This window comes from Erinaceus europaeus, chromosome 3, assembly GCF_950295315.1.
Source record: "Erinaceus europaeus chromosome 3, mEriEur2.1, whole genome shotgun sequence".
In the NCBI taxonomy this organism is placed as follows: Eukaryota; Metazoa; Chordata; class Mammalia; order Eulipotyphla; family Erinaceidae; genus Erinaceus; species Erinaceus europaeus.
The window spans coordinates 177,860,511-177,874,387 of NC_080164.1; the positions used below are offsets into that span (position 1 = coordinate 177,860,511).

General features: G+C 45.3%; 1 protein-coding gene across 3 annotated transcripts in view; it reads right to left on the reverse strand.

Moving 5' to 3' along the window:
- The window catches only part of CC2D2A (coiled-coil and C2 domain containing 2A), a 124,446-nt gene that overhangs the window by 107,970 nt on the left and 2,599 nt on the right, over nucleotides 1-13,877 (reverse strand). Inside the window, exons 2-5 of one of the 3 annotated variants that reach the window (XM_060188318.1) lie at nucleotides 10,063-10,122; nucleotides 6,225-6,305; nucleotides 5,806-5,859; nucleotides 2,788-2,911 (exon numbers count right to left, since the gene is read on the reverse strand). In XM_060188318.1, the coding sequence (XP_060044301.1) occupies nucleotides 2,788-2,911; nucleotides 5,806-5,859; nucleotides 6,225-6,305; nucleotides 10,063-10,101 (298 nt within the window). In that variant the 5' untranslated portion in view covers nucleotides 10,102-10,122. The other 2 variants (XM_060188317.1, XM_060188316.1) reach the window with 2 other exon arrangements.

Sequence of the window (13,877 nt, forward strand, 5' to 3'; positions counted from 1 at the left end):
CATATGAACTGTTTTCTGTGAGAAGTGGTCTCTGTGAGCAGAGGACTAAGAATACCTTTGTTCAACTCAAGTTGTCATTTTCAGATGACAGTCCCTTGAGGGGCCCATCAGGTAGCTATGTCACTGTGAGTCAGTGTTTCAAGCACAGGCTGACCTTCATAGCCCTGGGTGGTCTCCAGAGCCCTGCATGGCAGAGAGGGTCATGAGTTCAAAATGAGCAGCTGGGAGCACTGATGGAGAGACCAGACCCCTAGGAGGTCTGGGAGGTAAAACATCAAGATGGAGTGACAGATGTAGCAATGGAGGTAAAGAAGTGTGTGTGAACTGGCCATGGGAGAGAGACTTGGAATTCATGTATAGAGTATTAGGCCCAATTCAGGTTAAGGGTTCTCGGGACAGTTCTGTTGGGTAGTATGCCACCTCCCCCTGGCTTCTGCTTAACCATATGCCTATATAGGGATTTACTGATCCAAAGCTTTGGTCTATTTACATAAATCACTTTTACATTTACATAAAGCACTCCCTCCAGGGCATTGGTGGTTCAGTGATAGGATTCTCGCCTGCTCCACCCCCTCCTTGTCACACTCTGATTTTCACCAGTCACTTTTCTCTCCACCCTCTCTATATCACATCCTGTTTCCACCCTACTTGGAGAGTATAAAAACAGCTGCTCTTCTGATTAAAGACACTTGGAAATTGCTTTCTGGCTCCGAGAGTTCCAGAGTGTATCTCCTGCGGAAGTTAGTGCCGCACGAGTTCCTGATCCCTCTCCCACGCAGCAGCCTAGATCGGCTCCAGTTGAGTTCTCTCTAAGCCAGAGAGCACTAGCTCGGGAAGAAGTACCCTCAGGCTATCCCGGCACAGTTCAACATATGAAAGTCAGCCTACAGAATCTATAATTCATACCACAGTAACAGAATTTGGCTTAAACCATGCAATCATCTCTCTGTCTTTTTAATAGTTTATTTGTTTTAATGAGATACAGAAATACACAAACACAGAGAGAGGGAGAGGGAGAGGGAGAGGAAAAGGGAGAGGGACAAGAGTACTGCTCAGCTCTGGCTAATGATGGGTGTTGGTGATTGAACCTGTGACCTTGGAGCCTCAGGCATGAGAGTCTTTTGCATAACCATGATGCTGTCTCCCCATCCTCTAACCACACAATCAACTCAATAGATGCAGAAAAAAGCATGTGAGAAAATTCAACATCTTTTCATGATGTACTCTCCAAACGGGGGGTAGAAGAAAGCTGCTTCACCAGAAGCATGAAGGTACATGCAAAGTCCACAAAAAACACCCTATGCAATTGTGTCTCCCCTAAGATCAGGAAGGAGGCAAAGGTGTTCCCCACCACTGTTTTCATTCGACATAGTAAAGGAAACCCAAGCCAGAGCATTTAAACAGGCACCATAATTAAATGCCTACATCTTCTTCAAATTCATACACTGACTCTTAAACCCTAAAGGTGGAGTCTTTGGCAATGAGAGTTTATGAAGATGGGGCCCTTACAAATGGTGTTAGTGTCCTTCTTAAAGGACTCCTAGAGAGCCCTGTGGGCCCCTCCTCCACAGAGGGGCACCACACACAGCCAGAAACCAGCAGTCTCCTCAGGTCTCCTGCACACAGGGAGGTGATGGCCATCTGCACCACAGGAAGCAAGACTCTGATCTTGGACTTCTAGTCCCAAGAAAAGCAAGATGTCGGTTGCCCAATCTTTCCATTACATTTGGTTATGGCTGTCTGAGTTAAGAACAAGCCTGCAATCTCCAATGGTGAATGATGTTGAACATTAAAAATAGTCCCCATCCCCACCTGCAGGGGAGTCGCTTCACAGGTGGTGAAGCAGGTCTGCAAGTGTCTATCTTTCTCTCCCCTTCTCTGTCTTCCCCTCCTCTCTCCATTTCTCTCTGTCCTATCCAACAACGAATTGCGTCAACAAGGGCAATAATAATAACCACAACGAAGCTACAACAAGGGCAACAAAAGGGGGAAAAAAATGGTCTCCAGGAGAGGTGGATTCATGGTCCAGGCACTGAGCCCAGCAATAACCCTGGAGGAGGAAAAAAAAAAAAGTCCCCATAAAACTAGCAGAAGCAACAAATTGCTTCTTTGTAACATCACTCAGGGCTTCAGGCTCTCAGATGGAAACTGCATCCTGCCCCCCCCCCCCCCTTAGCAGATGGCTTGCTTCCAAAGCTTTAGTCTAGTATCTAATTGTTACTTTCTTTCCTAGTTCTACTACAGTTAAACAGACTAACATCAGAGCACTAAGTATCTAACAACTGGAAAAATGGAGCCTTCTCTAGTTTAAGCCAATTTTCAAGAAAGCAGACAGTCTAGGGCAAAACAAATTTTACAAAAGTAGATAATTAGTGACATTGATTGTAGTGGAAAAAGAGAATGCTGTAAGGTACAGACCAAGATCCTTGGAAGGGCAGGAGAGAGGGAGAGGGAGGGGGAGAGAGAGAGAGACATCAGTGCAAAGACCAGAGAGCTTCAGAAACTCCCCTATTCCCCACATCTGGTTCCTGTCCAGTTCTTGACATATAACCTTCCCTGACAATTCCACCTTCCTTTGAATCTGATGATCTAGCCCCAGACAACTTGCTTCTATTTCAGTGAACACTTCTAAAACATTCTGAAGCATGAGCTCTGTCTCTTGGGCAGGGATTAAACATTGCTGGGGACAGTGGGGTGGCTCTGTTGTGTGTAGATCCCACCCTCTTTACTGTAGACCAGGGCTGCAGGGAACCAGAGATACTTACTCCATTGGCTTCTGATACTTACTCCGTTGGCTTCGCCGGGCAGTCACATTTAGCAGACTGCCATTGGGGTCATCCTGGCTTGGCTCCTGCAGGCTGTCGGAAGGGGACTTCTCAGACACCATGTCCTCTGGGCTGGCTTTCTGCACCTGTGGACATATGGCCAAGAGCTGTGAACCCCAACTTCAGTTTAAGCCATCCTTACATTGGGGTGAGTGGGTTGCTTAGCATAGGGACAGATCTTTTTATGTTATTTATTTACTTTTCCTCCGGAGTTATCACTTGGGGCTTGGTGCCTGCACTATGAATCCACTGTTGCTGGCGGTCAGATTTTCCATTGTTGTTGCTGCTATTGTTATTGTTGTTAGATAGGACAGAAAGAAATTGAGAGATATGGGAAAGACAGAGAGGAAGAGAGAAAAAGAGAGATACCTGCAGACCTGCTTCACCACTTGTGAAGTGACCCACCTGCAGGCAGGGAGCTGGGGGCTTAAACCAGGATCCCTGTGTGGATCCTTGTGCTTCTTACTATGTGCTCTTAACCAGGTGTGCCACTGCCCCTATTTAATTTATTTTTTATTGCCACCAAGGTCATCACAGGGGTTCAGTGACTGCACTACACATGAATCTACTGATCCAGGAGGACACCCTCCCCCTTTTTCTTCCTATTTTATTTGCTAGGACAGAGAGAGATTGAGGAGGGGAAGATAAAGACAGAGGGAGAGAGACAGATAAAATCCTGCCGACTTACTTCATAACTCATGAAGCATCCCCCTGCAGGTGGGAGGTAGGGGCTTGAACCCCGACCCTTGTGCATAGTAATGTGTGAATTCAGTTGGGTGCACCACCACCTGCTCCCCAAAGGGACAGATCTTAATCTGTTTCAATGCAGATAACTATGCTCCCTGCCACCCTGTCATCATGTTCATCCCCTGGGGAAGGGGTCCCCATCCTGAGTTTCTCTAGGAGGTTCCTGGGATAAATAATGGAGGCATCCCCATATGAAACAGACATGTGAATTTCTTTCTTTCTTTCTTTCTTTCTGAGCATCCTGTGCAGAGCTCTGCAGAAATCTGGTTGGAAAAGAGAGTGGGGCGAGTTGGGTAGTTAGCTTAGTGGGTTAAGCGCATGTGGCGCAAAGCACAAGGACCGGCATAAGGAAAGTGGGAAAGATATTACCAAACAACTTATTCCCAAGTCCAGAATGAGCAACTCAATCATCCCTTGGACTTTGTTCCCAGGGTCAAACTGTCTCTGTTTTTGCTCCAAATTCTCAGAAGAAGGTGAGCAGGGCAGAGGAAGGGGCAGGGGAAGCCACATTAAGTGATGGTCTTTGGCATCAGATAAAGGCTTTGCCTCCCGACTGGCATTCTGGGCTGTTAACAGAAACCACGGAGCTCTAAACTTCCTGTGCTTTGCTGTCTGGTTGTGAGAGGAAGGAGACAGACCCAGTCTTCTTTCTGAAATGCTGCCAGGTATCAGGTGTTGTTCCAAGCTCAGAGACTGTGATTGAAATCAGCAGCCCAGGAAGTCAGACCCAGGCAGCTCATTGAAAATGAAAAAGGTTCCGAAGTGATTTGGAAGTGAGGCAAAGGTTACAATTTCTTGTATCACTATTCACAACAGCTAAGATAATATGGACACAGCCCAAAAGAGGAGAGTGGCTAAGGAGGCTGGGGGCATGTAGACACAAGGAAATAACACTGGACATTAAGAAAAGATGCCGTCCTGCTCTCTGCAGGGACACAGAAGGAGCTGGAAGGGATGAAGTCCAGTGAGAAGCAAGTCAGAGGAAAAGACTGATGCCAGATGAGCTCACGCCTGCATGGAATAGATGACCAATAAATGCCACAGAGCTGAAACCAAAGCTCAACTAACCCTGGGATTTTTGTCTGTAGAACTGAGGCCAGCAGAGGGGGCGGGAAGGGATGAGGAGGGTTCACTGGTTCTTGGGTGGTGGGAGTGGTCACGCAATGAAAGGGGACTGAACCTATACTCTTAAAACAGCAAACCAACCTCACTTCCATTACAGAAAACACACACACACACACAAAAAAAACAAACAAAAAACTAGGAAAGACCAAAAAAAATTTTTTGCACATATATGCTTTTAAAGAAATCATCTCTTGAAAAGCAATCTCTTTAAAATTTTTATTTTTTTTATTTTAATGAGAGATCAATTAGTGCACTGCTCAGTTCTGGTGGATGGTGGTACTGGGGATTGAACCTGGGACTTGAAAACATCAGGCTTGAAACTCTTTTTTGCATAATCATTAGGTTACTGCCCTGCACAGAACATGATTTAAGAAAAAAAAATCAGTGTTCTGCAAAAGACAGTCAGGCTTGAGGTTCCAAATTCAATCCTTAGCACCACCATCAGCCAGAGCAGAGCAGTAATCTGGTCTCTCCCCACCTCACCTGCCGTGTGTGTGTGTGTGTGTGTGTGTGTGTGTGTGTGTGTGTGTGATTCATTTAAAATAAACTGGAAAAAAAGGACTTTTTTTTTTTCCTTGCGACATCACCACTGCTGCTCCTTATCTGCTGCTCCTTATCTGGCGCTGTGAGGGTTAAATGAAGGAGTCCTGCCCACTATTCTATTCTAAGTCTGCTCCCTGCCTCCCTACTCCTTCCCCCTCTTCATGTCTGCACCCCCAGCCCCAGCGGCCCAGCAGCCCGGCCTGGTGGGACCCCTAAGGCTGGCTGCAGAGCAGGAAAGGTCTCGGGGTATGGAAGCAGGGACAGACCTTGCAGCAGGGCAGCACCTCCCCCCAACTCCACCCCCCCCCCAGACTAGAAGCTGGAGGCGGACCCCCAGTCCGCACTGGTCCCAGGGTGTGTGTGTGCTGGGCCCTGGCGTGCACATATGAAGTGTTTCCCCAGGCCTCCGGGCCCTGCGCCCTCACCCCCCATCCTCCGGGGCGCCCCATCACGTGGTTGGGGCTCAAGATGGCGCGCTCGCCCCCTCCCTCCCCTGCTGGCTTGTAGATGGTTTTTGGGGTCCCTTGATGCGTCGCCCCCGCCGCTCCCCCCCACAACTTCTCACCAGGGAACTGAAGCGCCTGCTTCCAGAAGCTTGATCTGGCGGGGATGCTTGGAGCTTGGGGGCAAGGGGGCGGGATGCGGGAGGGGTTACCCATGAGTCAGCCTGAGCCTGGTCTGGGCGGGAGGTTGGGGGGGGTGGGGGGGGGTGGTCCCCATCTGTAATCCTGCACTGCCACCTATCGCCCTGGCCTCTGATGACAACCCCAGCCCAGAGCCTCCCAGACTCCCTAGACTTTTCTCCTGGGAGGGGACAGAGCTTCGAGGAATCTTTCTCCAGGGACCCCAAGTTCACTGGAGGTTCCTCTACAGGGGAGGGGCGTGCCCCCGTCTCCATCTGCACCCCTGGCTCTGGAGAAGGGGGTGGCAAGTGTTGGTACCCCCAGCAGGGCCCGCGCAGAGGGACAAGTCTCTTCTCCCCACCTGCTTCTTTCTCTTGTGCTTTTGAGCCTTGGAGGTCTTCGGTCTTCTCACCTCTGAGTCGTCGTAATTTTCCACAAACTCCTTTGTGAAAAAAAAAAAAAAAGGCAAAGGGCAGAGTCCTTACTCGTATGTGGGTTGAGAAAGAATCACCAGCGAGGAGGTATTGAAATGCAAAGCAACGTTGGCAGTGGGTGCAGTGTGCAACTATATACTCTGTACTCTAAGACTCTGGAAACTATTAATCACAAATCAAAAGTGGCTTAGGAAAAAAAGAAATGAAATGAAATGAAAAGCATGATGTCTACCTCCATCCTTCCAGCCACTGTGTGTAACCTGGAGAAGCGATTACAGTTGCCACCCTGGTTAAAGACAGACATGGTCCCTCCACCCAAGTGACAAGCTATTTGTAAGCAGAGATCTGTTATCCCAAGCCCTCCATTGTCTATTCAACTTTTATCGAGCTGGTACTCTGGTGATTTTTTCTTTTTTCTTACCAAAGCACTGCTCAGCTTTAGCTTATGGTGGTGCAGGGGACTGAGCCTGGAGCTTTGGAGCCAAAGAGATGAGAATCTTTTTGCAAAACCATTATGGCATCTACCCCTGTCATTTTTCTATTGTTATTTACTTATTTATTATTTGTATTTTAATTATTTATTTTACTTGAATGAACAGAGAGAAAGGGGAGAGAGAAAGAGAGAGAGAAAGAGACACACCTGCATCACTGCTTCACTGCTTGTGAAGCTTTCCCTTTGCTGGTGGGGACTGGGGACTCAAACCCAGGTCCATGTGCTTGGTAATACATGTGCTTAACCAAGTGCACCCAGCCCTTTTATTTATTTATTTATTTATTTTTTAAGTATTTATTTATTCCCTTTTGTTGCCCTTGTTGACTTTTATTGTTGTAGTTATTACTGATGTCATCATTGCTGGATAGGACAGAGAGAAATGGAGAGAGGAGGGGAAGACAGAGAAGGGGAGAGAAAGAGAGACACCTGCAGACCTGCTTCACTACCTGTGAGGCAACCCCCCTGCAGGTGGGGAGCTGCCATTCACTTATTGATTGATCTTTTACTCTGTTTCAGACATGGAGGATACTGGCATTACTCCCTGCTCTCAAAGGTCACCTCTTACAAAGGCCCCTGACTAGGAAGCCTTGCTCCCCAGCTGTACAGCCAGCAGGGACCTAGGGACTATGTTAAACCATCATAGAGGCCTCAATGTCAAGGAACTCTTGGGTGATCTTTTTGCAAAGGGACACATCCCCTAATCCAACTTTCTAGCCCTCTTCTCTACTCTGACACCGTTTTCTCAGACAATATTTTTATCTAACTTCCTGTTAGCTAGAGATGTGTCTCAAATGAATTTCCTAGCTTCCTTTCACCTTAATCCCTAATCTTATCTGGTCTGTCCCAACTTCTTGGTTCCCGTTCATGAACTATTTTGTCTCATTTTATGTCCTGCTGTCTTCCAGAGACCAATTTGCAGATGCTACCATGATTTCATCCTGACTTCTCTGGGCAGACAGTCTCATCAATGTGTCCTGGAACTTCGCCTCTCCAGAGCTCTATCCCACTAAGGAGAGATAGAAACAGGCTGGGGAAATGGATCGACCTGCCAATGCCCATGTCCAGCAGAGAAGCAATTACAGAAGCCAGACCTCCTACCTTCTACACCTCAAAGACAATCTTGATCCATACTCCCAGTGCGGGAGAAGTGATAGGAGGAAGAGGAATAGAGAGCTCTCAATTCCACCTTCTTCAAGACTCAGAGAGAAAGGAGGAAAAAGAGAGGGATGTTTAGATATAGTAATAGGGTCATGAGTGGCTTGGAGGGGAAGAGAGGACTGGACCTGGAAGAAAAGGGGTAATTATGTACAAATGTAGATAGGTAGTTGTAGAGATGATAGCTCATGTTTGCAGCCTGCAGGGTGGAGCTGGTGTACTGCCCAACACCTGCAAGCTTTGGCTTGCAATGGAGGGATTGGGATTTCAGAACTCTGGTGGTGGGAATGGCATGGAATTTTACTACTGTGGATATGTAATTTTGTAAATCAATATTAAATCACTATTAGAAAAGATAAGAAAAGGAAGACATCTTCCATTGGCTTAGGGCTCATTCTCTTGTTTCACATCACAGGTATGCAAGTTTGTATCAAAAAAAAATGTTAAGAGCACTCTAAATGGTTGAAGCGTTAAGCTTTTCTAATCTGGGGCACCTTGGAGTATAAAGCCCATTGCAAGATCAATACAGAATCTCCAGATAGTTACTTGAAATTATTTCAAATTGGGATGATTACTATTATTGTTGTGGTTTTTATGTCAGAGCAGACTTTGGAACACAAAGCATGGATTTTAATGATGTGGTAAAACACTTCAAAGAAATGCTATGCAGGTTTCTTTCTGCAGATCCCTGCCCCTGGTTGTTGGGGTTAGAAAGGCCATGAACAGGTGGGAGGAGATGGCATAATAGTTCTGCAAAAACCATCTCATGTCTGAGGTTTCAAAGTCTCAGGTTCAGTCCCTTATACCACCACATGCCAGAGCCCAACAGTTTTCTAGTCTATCTCTCTTGGTGTGTCTTTTTCTTTGTATCTATCTCTCATTTAAAAAAATAGGGGGTGGGGCAGGCAGTGGAGCATCTGGTTGAATGCTCACATGACAGTGTGCAGGGACCCAGGTTCAAGACCCTGGTCCCCACCTGCAGGGGGACAGCTTCATAAATGGAGAAGTAGGGTTGCAGGTATTTCTCCATCTCTTTCCCTCTCTATCCCCTCTCCTTTCTCTATGTTTCTCAGTCTCTAACAAATAAATAAATAAATAAAATTATATATATATTTGAATATCATTACAAATGAGGCAACCAAGGTCCCAGCCAGGCAGTGTGCTGGGTTTGGTAATCTCAGCCTGTGTGACCTCTCCGACTCATCCTCTGACTGTAACCCCCTCCTCACTTGGACAGATCTTCAGCAATGGCTCAGGACCCACTAGGGAACAGGTGATTTTAGCTCTGCCTCTTGCCAACCTAGATCATGAGAGGTGTCAAAATGCAGGTCCCAGTTCAAGTGCAAATTCTTCTTGGCTTAAAGTGGATTTGAGGGGGAGTCGGGCTGTAGCGCAGCAGGTTAAGCACAGGTGGTGCAAAGCGCAAGGACTGGCATAAGGATCCCGGTTCGAACCCCGGCTCCCCACCTGCAGGGGAGTCGCTTCACAGGCGGTGAAGCAGGTCTGCAGGTGTCTATCTTTCTCTCCTCCTCTCTGTCTTCCCCTCCTCTCTCCATTTCTCTCTGTCCTATCCAACAACGATAACTACAACAATAAAGCAACAAGGGCAACAAAAGGGAATAAATAAATAAAATAAATATTTTAAGAAAAGCGGATTTGAGGGACTGGGGGGTGGCGCACCTGGTTAAGTACATGTATTACAATGCTTAAGGACCTGGGTTCAAGCACCTGGTCCCCACCTGCAGGGGGAAAGCTTTACGAGTGGTGAAGCGGAGCTACAGATATCTCTCTGTCTCTCTCTCCCTCTTTATCCCCCTTCCCTCTTGACTTCTGGCTGACTCTATCCCATAAATAAATAAAAATAATTAAAAAAAATTTAAAATGTATTAAAAAAAACGAATTTGAGAGAAGCCAGGTAATTTTTTTTTTGCTTTCTACTTATCCTTTGCCAGTGGAATAACTCTCAATAGAGGGGGTGGCCCTGGAATACAGACTCTGCTCACCTTATCTAGCACATAGTGCTCCCTCTCCTCTGTCACCGGATTCGCTTCCTTCTAAACAGGGATAAGTAGGTGAACACACGCAAGCATGTAGGGGACATCTAAGCCAGCACTTACCTCTGTAATTATTTTCACTTTTTCTTCCTTGGGATTCATACTGAAGGCAGTGGCTGTTTCCTGATGGGTGTCGGGGGAGGACAGAGAAAGAGTCAGACATTTTGGAAGCAGAAACTTTGTTTCTACATTTTCAATGAAAGGCATTCAATTACAAAGAAGACTAAGGCAAGTATAAACCTATGGGACTACGTCAAATTAAAAAGCTTCTTCACAGCAAAAGAAAGCACTACCCAAACCAAGAGGCCCCTCACAGAATGGGAGAAGATCTTTACATGCCATACATCAGATAAGAGTTAAATAACCAACATATATAAAGAGCTCGCCAAACTCAACAACAAGACAACATACAACCCCATCCAAACATGCAGAGAGGACATGGACAGAATATTCGTCACAGAAGAGATCCAAAAGGCAGAGAAACACATGAAAAAATGCTCCAAGTCTCTAATTGTCAGAGAAATGCAAATCAAGACAACAATGACATATCACTTCACTCCTGTGAGAATGTCATACATCAGAAAAGGTAACAGCAGCAAATGCTGGAGAGGGTGTGGGGTCAAAGGAACCTGCCTGCACTGCTGGTGGGAATGTAAATTGGTCCAACCTCTGTGGAGAACAGTCTGGAGAACTCTCAGAAGGCTAGAAATGGACCTACCCTATGATCCTGCAATTCCTCTCCTAGGGATATATCCTAAGGAACCCAACACATCCATCCAAAAAGATCTGTGTACACATATGTTCTTGGCAGCACAATTTGTAATAGCCAAAACCTGGAAGAAGCCCAGGTGTCTAACAACAGATGAGTGGCTGAGCAAGTTGTGGTATATATACACAATGGAATACTACTCAGCTGTAAAAAATGGTGACTTCACCGTTTTCAGCCGATCTTGGATGGACCTTGAAAAAATCATGTTGAGTGAAATAATCATGTTGAGTCAGAAACAGAAGGATGAATATGGGATGATCTCACTCTCAGGCAAAAGTTGAAAAACAAGATCAGAAAAGAAAACATAAGTAGAACCTGAAATGGAATTGGAGTATTACACCAAAGTAAAAGACTCTGGGGTGGGTGGGTGGGGAGAATACAGGTCCATGAAGGATGATAAATGACATAGTGGGGTTGTATTGTTGAATGGGAAACTGGGGAATGTTATGCATGTACAAACTATTGTATTTACTGTTGAATGTAAAACATTAATTCCCCAATAAAGAAATAAATTTAAAAAAAAGAAACTTTCTTTCTTACTGTTGGTAAGTATGAAGCTGCCTGACTTGAGGATAAAGCCTTTGAGCTGAGTGATTCTCAAAAGTGGCTTTCCCTGAATCAAGATGCTTATAATTTAAAGGGGCTTCTGTGAAGATTACATGAGAGGACAGAGGAGAAAATAACCAGGGTTGACAATTCATAAGCCCTTACTAGTATCCATGAACCTGAAATCTTTTTTGAAACTTAAAAAAAAAAATTTTATTGCCACCAGGATTATCGCGGGGGCTCAGTGATAGCACTATGGATCCAGCACTCCCAGCAGCCATTTTTTCCTTTCTTTTTTCCTTTCTAACTTTTACTAGCTAAGATAGAGGGGAATTGAAAAAGGATGGGAAGATAGAGAAAGATAGACCCCTGCAGACTTGATTCACTGCTTGGTAAGTAGACCCCTTGCAGGTAGGGAGCAGAAGCCTGAACCTGGCTACTCATGCTTTGTAATATGTGTGCTTAATCTGGTTTGCCACTGCCTACACCTTAAAATGATTTTTTTCTATTTTATTTTTAAAAGTTTTTTATTTATAAAAAGGAAACATTGACTAAACCATAGGATAAGAGGGGTACAACTCCACATAATTCCCACCATCAGAACTCCAAATCCCATCCCCTCCCCCAATAGCTGTCCTGTTCTTTATCCCTCTGGGAGTATGGACCCAAGGTCATTGTGGGATGCAGAAGATGGAAGGTCTGGCTTCTGTAATTGCTTCCCTGCTGAACATGGGCTTTGACTGGTTGATCCATACTCCCAGTCTGTCTCTCTCTTTCCCTAGTGGGGAAGAGCTCTGGGGAAGCGGAGCTCCAGGACACATTGTTGGGGTTGTCTGTCAAGGGAAGTCTGGTCAGCATCATGCTAGCCTCTGGATTTTTTAAATATTATATTTATGTATTTACTTATTGGATAGAGACAGAAACTGAGCTGGAAGGGGAAGATAGAAAGATAGAGAGGAGACATCTGCAGCACTGCTTCCTTACTCTTAAAGTTTCCTTATAGGCAGAGACCAGGGGCTTGAACCCAAGTTCTTGCATATGGTTACATCTGTGCTCAGCCAGGTCAACCACCACCCAGAACTGAAAATTTAAAAATATTTATCAATTTATGTATTATTGAGTAAAGACAGAGAAAAACTGAGAGGGGAGGGGTAGATAGTGAGTGAGAGAGACAGAGAGACACCTGCTTCACCACTAGTGAAGCTTTTCCCTCTACAAGTGGGGACCAGGGGCTTGAACTGGGGTCCTTGCGCACTGTAATGTGTGAGCTTAGCCGGGTGAGCCACCGCCTGGCCCCTCAGAACTGAAATCTTTCTTATTTTACTTTTATTTATTTATTTATTTATTTACTTTTTATTGGATATATAGAAATTGAGAGGATGGAAGGAAAGAGAGAGACACCTGCAGCCATGCTTCACCACTCATGAAGCTTTCCCCCTGCAGGTGGGGACCAGGGGCTTGAACCTGGGTCCTTGTGTGCTGTAATGTGTACTCTTAACAAGGTGCGCCACCACCTGACCCCCAGAACTGAAATCTTAACTGAGATGAGGTTATCAAAGCAGCTCACCTAAGAAGTTCAAGGTCAGGGAGTCAGGCGGTAGGGTAGCGCAGCGGGTTAAGTGCAGGTGGCTTGAGACACAAGGACCTGCGTAAGGATTCCGGTTTGAGCCCCCGGCTCCCCATCTGCAGGGGGGTCTTCCCCTCCTCTCTCCATTTCTCTCTGTCCTATCCAATAATGAGGACATCAATAACAACAGCAATAATAACCACAGCAATAAAACAAGGGAAACAAAAAAGGGAATAAAATAAATCAATAAAATTAAAAAAAAAAGAAGTTCAAGGTCTCTCTGGATCTAGTGGGAAGTTAACATGTTCGAGGGAATAAGACATCTGAAGATGAACTCTCTCCACCCAAACCTCCTCATAGGTTACCAGAACATAGAGAAGCTTTGAAACCAGCTCAAAGCATTCAGAGTGGGGGTGTCATTTAGAGGGGGAAAGGGATGAATGAAATGCTGAAGGCCACAAAAAAACCAAAAGCAAAATCTCAACAAGTCTGGTAATTATCCGCTGGAAAACATCGCTGGGAAGTATTTTAATAATCTGAAAATGAGTCCCATTTCATTTAACATGTTATATAGGAAAGAAACAGAAAATTAAAAAAAAATGGAATGGGTTGATTGTTTTCTCCTCCTTTCTTCATCATTACCTTTGAATGAGTTTCTGAGGGAATCAAACGACACCTGAATTTATTATTATTATTATTATTTTATGAACTCCCTAGCTAAGCAGAGATGAGTCAACGCCACTCAAGTTCCATTTGCTCTGGTTAACAGCGTCTGCACTGAGCCCCACCAAGAGATTACTATCTGCAACACCACAATAAGAATTCTGAGTGAAGATTAACTTGAGCCTTTGTATATTTCTTTATTATTATTTTTTCCAAATGTTAAATTTATTTATTGGATAGAGACAGAGAGGAATTGAGAGAGAAAGGGGAAATAGAGAGGGAGATAGACAAACACCTGCAGCCCTGCTTCACTGCTTGGGAACCTTCCCCCTT